At 47.6% G+C, this 7,550-nt stretch overlaps 1 protein-coding gene across 1 annotated transcript in view; it reads right to left on the bottom strand.

Moving 5' to 3' along the window:
• Positions 1-223: 223 nt before the first annotated feature.
• LOC144502027 (protein HID1-like) overlaps positions 224-7,550 on the bottom strand; it is a 104,541-nt gene continuing 97,214 nt past the window's right edge. The window contains exons 13-14 of the mRNA XM_078226041.1: positions 5,401-5,559; positions 224-1,070 (exon numbers count right to left, since the gene is read on the bottom strand). Coding sequence (XP_078082167.1) covers positions 1,007-1,070; positions 5,401-5,559 — 223 coding nt within the window. The 3' untranslated portion in view covers positions 224-1,006. The remainder of the gene's footprint in view (positions 1,071-5,400; positions 5,560-7,550) is intronic.

Raw genomic sequence — 7,550 nt, 5'->3', positions numbered from 1 at the left:
CCCCTCCCTCAGACACTCCTCCCCTCCCTCAGACACTCCTCCCCTCCCTCAGACACTACCCCCCTCAGACACTCCCCCTCCCTCAGACACTCCCCCCCTCCCTCAGACACTCCCCCCTCCCTCAGATACTCCCCCTCCCTCAGACACACACCCCCCTCCCTCAGACACACACCCCCCTCCCTCAGACACACACCCCCCTCCCTCAGACACCCCCCCCCCCTCAGACAGTGCCCCTCCCAGGTTCCCACATTCGTCTTGCCCTCGTGGCCATTCAGTAGTCCTGGGTAAGGGCAGTCTGTTGGGCATGGACAGTGACACACTTGGCTGTTTCAAAAAGTTCAACCCTTCCCTTAAAGTACCAGGTAAGGCTGTTGTCACACAACTGTGTTACACACACACGCCCGCTATCATCACCAGAAACCATGGCCTCCTTTGTCAACAGCTGTTTGACCATGGAAGGCATCACAGCTGCTCCCTGTACTCATCCAACATCCAGTTTCCATTGGAGATACAAGGGGAGCTGTCACTGGGAGCAGCGGGCTGTGGGGAGTTTCTCATCACCCGAGCTCAGGGGCACTGATGCAGCCGTCTGGAGAGCTAATTGAGGTGACAAAGTTCTGCATCAAAGTAAACATCGAGGAGTTGAGTGAAGAACTGCTGCCTTTCATTTAGTTGTGACAAGACAGTCTACCTCACAGCCCCAAACACAGACCGGTGAGAGACCAGGAGAATGTTGGGGCGGGGGGGGTGGGGGGGGGGGGGGATGCAGTGTCTGGCTCAGGTCGGCTCAGTCCTTTAGTCAGTGGCTGGGACGGGAGTGCTTTTGGCTCGGTCAGTGATTGGCTCTGCCCACGAATGTGTCAGGCACACTGCTTGTGGCAGCAGTGGGTACGCAGCGCGGGTAAGATGAGTTTAGATAAAGACATTCAGAAACCAGCTGTCAGATTGAGAGTTAAAATGGAAAGAAATTTGGCCAAAAAGTGTCTTCTTGTTTCCAGTTTTCTGCTTAGACCCGTTGAATTTCAAAGAGCTTCACATCTGTGTCATACCAGATGGGAGGGTCAACATTCCTGTGGAGACAAACAGAAAGGACAAAATGAGGGTAACTCACTCGTGCAGTCCTCATTGGAGAATATATATCACTGCCCTGACATCATAGGCCTACGTGACAATCTCATCAGGCAAGTCTGAATGATCAAGGACAATCCAGGGCAGTGCTAAGGGAGTTCTGAACTGCCAGATGAGGCGACCCCTGTCTGACCTTCTGGTGGACAGAAGAGATCCCACTGCACTAATCTGAAAGGATCGCCTCCATTTTTTTTCCAAGAAGAAAGATTGTAAGAGAGAAAAGAAACATCCATGGCTAAGCAAGGAAGGTGAAGATAAAATAAAGATAAAAACTAAGGCGTACCATGTTGCAAAGGCCAGTGGCAGGTTGGAAGATTGAGAAATTATAAAGATCAACAAAGGGTTACTCAAAAAATAATAAAAAGAGCAAAGATAAATTATGAAAGAAAAGTAGCACAAAATATAAAAAAGGATAGCAAAAGCTTAAAGTTAAAGTTTATTTATTAGTCACAAGTAAGGCTTACATTAACACTGCAATGAAGTTCCTGTGAAATTCCCCTTCTATCAGTATATAAAAGGGGAGAGAATAGCTAAAGAGAATGTTGGACCCTTGGAAGATGAGACTGGAGAGGTAATGGTGGGGAACACAGAAATGGTATATTTTGTCTCAGTTTAACAGTGGAGGACACTAGTACCATCCCAATAGTAACAGGCAATGCAGAGATAATAGAAAGGAAGGAACATAGAACAATTATCATCAAAAGGGAAATAGTCCTCAACAAACTATTGGGAGCAGGAAAGTCCCCAGGGCCCGATGGCCTGGATCTTAAGGTCTTAAAGGAAGAGACAACAGAGATAGTGGATAATTGGTTATAATATTCCAAAATTTCCTGGACACAGGAAAGGTTCCAGTGGATTGAAAAATACTAATATGACACCCTTATTCAAAAAGGGAGGGAGGCAAAACGTGGGAAAGTGCAGACCAGTTAGTTTAACATCTGTTGTGGGGAAATTGTTAGAATCCATTATTAAGGAAGTAATAACAGGACATTTAGTCAAAACACAATCCATCAGAGTCATGGTTTTATGAAGGGTAAATCATGTTTGACGAATTTGCTTGAGTTCTTCGAAGATGTAACAAGCAAAGTAGATAATGAGGATCCTGTAGATGTAGTATATCTGGACTTCCAGTAGGTACTTGATAAGGTGCCGCACAAATAGTTAATACACAAAGTTAATTCACATGGGGTTAGGGGTAATTTATTATCTTAGATAGAGGATTGGCTAATCAACAGAAAGCAGAGAGTTGGCATAAATGGGTCTTTTTCTGGTTGGCAAGCAGTAACTAGTGAGGTGCCACAGGGTTTAGTCCTCGGGCACCAACTATTTAGAATCTATATTAATTACTTGGACGCAGGGATTGTAGGTGCTCTTGCCAAATTTCATAGAATCATAGAATCATAGAAACCCTACAGCACAGAAAGAGGCCATTCGGCCCATCGAGTCTGCACCGAACACAATCCCACCCAGGCCCTACCCCCATATCCCTACATATTTACCCACTAATCCCTCTAACCTACGGACACTAAGGGGCAATTTTAGCATAGCCAATCAACCTAACCCGCACATCTTTGGACAAATTTGCAGATGACACTAAAATAGGTGGGATAATAAATTGTGATAATAAAATTAAAAATTTACATATTGATACAGATAGGTTAAGTGAGTGGGGCAAAATGTGGCTGATGGGGTTTAACATGGGTAAGTGTGAGGTTATCCATTTTCGTTGGATAAATAGAAAGGTAACATTATTTAAATGGAAAAAGACTTTGGGGTGCCTTGGTGCAGAGGGATCTGGGTGTCCTCGTGCATGAGTGGCAGAAAACTAGCATGCAGGTACAGTAGGTAATAAGGAAAGCAAATGAAATTTTGGTATTTATAGCTAAAGGAATAGAGTATAAAAGTAAGGGCGTTTTTCTGCAACTCTACAAGGCGTTGGATGAGACAGCACCTGAAATATTGTGTACAGTTTTGGTCCCTTTACTTGAGGAGGGATGGAGTTGTATTGGAGGCGGTTCAGAGGAGGTTCACTAGATTGATTCCAGAGATGAGGAATTTGTCTTATGAAGAGAGATAGGGCAGTTTAGGCCAATACTTCCTGGAGTTAGAAGAATGAGGGGAGATCTAATTGAGGTGTACAAGATGATAAGGGGGATTCACAAAGTAGATGTAGAGAGGATGTTTCCTCTTATGGGGCAATCGAGAACAAGAGGTCAAAGTTTTAGAATAAAGGGTGGCAGATTTAAAACAGAAATGAGGAGATATTATTTCTCTCAAAGGGTTGTGAATCTGTGGAATTCACCACCCTAGAGTGCGGTGGATGCCCGGACAGTGAGTAAATTTAAGGAAGGGGTGGACAGATTTTTAATTAGTAATGGGTTTGAAGGGCTATGGCGAATGGGCAGGAAAGTGGAGGTGAGGCTGCGATGAGATCAGCCATGATCATATTGAATGGTGGAGCAGGCTCGAGGGGCTGAATTGCCTACGCCTGCTCCTAGTTTTTATGTCCCCCAAACAGTAGCACTGAAACAGGTTGTGTGGTCATTTATCTCATTGCTGCTTATGGGTCTTGTGTTCAAAGTAACTGCCATATTTCTGACATGGCAACAAGGGCCACAGATTGATTGGTTTAGGTTCAGGGGGAGAGGCAGTGAGAGATAGTCAATACTTGAGGGGGACAGCAACAAGTTACAGCTGGACATTAATAAACTTGCACAATGGGCAAATAATTGGCAAATTAAGATAAATGTGAGGTGGTACGTGTTGGTAGGCAGAATAGATTTGTTATTTGGAAAGTGAGAGTCTAGGTGGATAAGAGGAACAAAGGGAACTCACTGTACAAATACATCAATCTAAAATATGTCTCACAGATTAGCAAGGCCATTTTAAAAAACGTATGCACTGTGCTTCATTTCTAGATGGAAATTATGCAAAACCTGTATCGAACTTTGGTGCAGTTCTGGTCTCCACATTATAAAAGGTTATAGAGACACTGGAGAGAGTCAGAGAAGGTTTACAGGGACAATACCAGAAATGCGTGGGTTTACATATCAGACTGGGCAGACTGGGTCTCATCTCTTGAAAAAGGAAGGTTGGGGGGTGACCTAACTGGAGTTTAAAATGCTGAAAGATTTTAATAGAGTGGACACTGACAGAATGTTTCCTCTTGTAGGGAAGACCATAACCAGAGGCCATCAACATAAAATAGTCACCAAGAAATCCAACTGGATTGTTGGGGCTGCACAGTGGTTAGCACTGCTGCCTCACAGTGCCAGGGACCCTGGTTCAATTCCCGGTTTGGGTCACTGTCTGTGTGGAGTCTGCACGTTCTCCCCGTGTCTGCGTGGGTTTCCTCCGGGTGCTCCGGTTTTCTCCCACAGTCCGAAAGACGTGCTGGTTAGGTGGATTGGCCATGCTAAATTCTCCCTCAGTGTACCCGAACAGGCGCCAGAGTGTGGGGACTAGGGGATTTTCACAGTAACTTCATTGCGGTGTTAAAGTAAGCCAACTTTTGACACTAATAAATAAACTAAAAAAAATTAAAACTAAAAAACTAAAAAAATAGGAAATTCAGAAAAGGCTTCTTGATGCAGAGTGTGGAGTGTGAGAATGTGAAACCTGCTACCAAGTAAGTGGCTGAAGCAAATAGTGTAGATACATATAGTAACGGGCGGCCCAGTGGTTAGCACTGCTGCCTCACAGCGCCAGGGACCCGGGTTCAATTCTGGCCTTAGGTGACTGTCTGCGTGGAGTTTGCACATTCTCCCTGTGTCTGCGTGGGTTTCCTCCGGGTCCTCCGGTTTCCTCCCACAGTCTAAAGATGTGTGGGTTAGGTTGATTGGCCATACTTAATTGTCCCTTAGTGTCGGGGGACGAAGAGTAAACATGGGGTTGCAGGGATAGGGCCTGGGTGGGATTGTTATTGGTGCAGACTCGATGGGCTGAATGACCTCTTTCTGAATTGTAGGGATTCTATGATTTAAGGGGAAGCTGGACAGGCTATTGAGGGAGAAGGGAATACTGTAGGTGATTCCAATGGTAGAATGAGATGAGGAAAAGTGGGAGGCCCAAGTGGAGCATTAACACCAGCACAAACTCTATGGATTGAACATCCTGCTTGTGTGTCATGTTTCTCGTGTAAAGAGTAAGCACAAGTTCCAGGAGGGCAGAATGTATAAACTGGGTCGCTATAAGTGTCCAGGTGAACACAGTCTGAGAATTCCACACCATTTCTTCAGAAGACAACACACCAGGTGGTAAGGAGTTGCTCACCTCAGGTAAATGACTCCCCACATGTACGTGCGGAACCACATGGCAGTGCCAGAGTTGGCTTGGTATTTGCGAATGAGGATGGGATGTGGCACAGGGAGTAACCCCACCAGTGTGCCATGCTGCAGGAACTTCAGGATCTCCGACTCATCCGTCAAACCTCTGCATTCAAACAGGAACAGATCACACTTTGCAGGTTTTTATCGCAGTGTTAACTCTCCCCACACCCCTGCCGTTACCTCCCCACCTTGTTCTGTCAGGGCACAGCTCCCTGGGCAGTGACATTGCTGCACCAATTACAAATGTCAAAATGGAGATTGATAGTTTTGTTCGACAAAGGTATCGAGGATTATGAAACAAGACCAGGCAAACGGAGTCAAAACCATGAATGGAGAAACTGCTTCGAGGAGCTGAATGGCTTTCTTCATCCCCAGTTTTGTACACGAGGGTTTGTTAAGACTATTTATCTCTTGAGGATATCACAGCCGATAACTGCAATTGCAATTTTCAACACCACTCAGCTTTCTCCCTTCCTAACACAAGAGCAGTACCTTAAAATGACCAATCCTTAACTGTGAACAAACTGGTAATACTAATAGAGATACAGTCAGTTACACGGAGCACTGGGCGAGGGGCAGGCTGAGGGAGCTGGATTAATGGCAAAGAACATACACAGGTGCTGGGAGGTAGGTTACTGAGTGACGGTGAGGGAGGTAGGTTACTGAGTGACGGTGAGGGAGGGAGGTTACTGAGTGATGGTGAGGGAGGTAGGTTACTGAGTGACGGTGAGGGAGGGAGGTTACTGAGTGACGGTGAGGGAGGGAGGTTACTGAGTGACGGTGAGGGAGGTAGGTTACTGAGTGACGGTGAGGGAGGTAGGTTACTGAGTGACGGTGAGGGAGGGAGGTTACTGAGTGACGGTGAGGGAGGTAGGTTACTGAGTGACGGTGAGGGAGGGAGGTTACTGAGTGACGGTGAGGGAGGGAGGTTACTGAGTGACGGTGAGGGAGGTAGGTTACTGAGTGACGGTGAGGGAGGTAGGTTACTGAGTGACGGTGAGGGAGGGAGGTTACTGAGTGACGGTGAGGGTGGTAGGTTACTGAGTGACGGTGAGGGAGGGAGGTTACTGAGTGACGGTGAGGGAGGGAGGTTACTGAGTGACGGTGAGGGTTGTAGGTTACTGAGTGACGGTGAGGGAGGTAGGTTACTGAGTGACGGTGAGGGAGGGAGGTTACTGAGTGACGGTGAGGGAGGGAGGTTACTGAGTGACGGTGAGGGAGGTAGGTTACTGAGTGACGGTGAGGGAGGGAGGTTACTGAGTGACGGTGAGGGAGGGAGGTTACTGAGTGACGGTGAGGGAGGGAGGTTACTGAGTGACGGTGAGGGAGGGAGGTTACTGAGTGACGGTGAGGGAGGTAGGTTACTGAGTGACGGTGAGGGAGGGAGGTTACTGAGTGACGGTGAGGGTTGTAGGTTACTGAGTGACGGTGAGGGTTGTAGGTTACTGAGTGACGGTGAGGGAGGTTACTGAGTGATGGTGAGGGTGGTAGGTTACTGAGTGACGGTGAGGGAGGGAGGTTACTGAGTGACGGTGAGGGAGGTAGGTTACTGAGTGACGGTGAGGGTGGTAGGTTACTGAGTGACGGTGAGGGAGGTAGGTTACTGAGTGACGGTGAGGGAGGGAGGTTACTGAGTGATGGTGAGGGTGGTAGGTTACTGAGTGACGGTGAGGGAGGGAGGTTACTGAGTGACGGTGAGGGAGGGAGGTTACTGAGTGACGGTGAGGGAGGGAGGTTACTGAGTGACGGTGAGGGAGGTAGGTTACTGAGTGACGGTGAGGGAGGTAGGTTACTGAGTGACGGTGAGGGAGGGAGGTTACTGAGTGACGGTGAGGGAGGGAGGTTACTGAGTGACGGTGAGGGAGGGAGGTTACTGAGTGACGGTGAGGGAGGGAGGTTACTGAGTGACGGTGAGGGAGGGAGGTTACTGAGTGACGGTGAGGGAGGGAGGTTACTGAGTGACGGTGAGGGTTGTAGGTTACTGAGTGACGGTGAGGGAGGGAGGTTACTGAGTGATGGTGAGGGTGGTAGGTTACTGAGTGACGGTGAGGGAGGGAGGTTACTGAGTGACGGTGAGGGAGGGAGGTTACTGAG

Source organism: Mustelus asterias, chromosome 12 (assembly GCF_964213995.1).
Source record: "Mustelus asterias chromosome 12, sMusAst1.hap1.1, whole genome shotgun sequence".
Classification (NCBI taxonomy): Eukaryota; Metazoa; Chordata; class Chondrichthyes; order Carcharhiniformes; family Triakidae; genus Mustelus; species Mustelus asterias.
The sequence above is the reverse complement of the archived record's forward strand: the minus strand, read 5'-3'. Positions and strand labels throughout refer to the sequence as shown.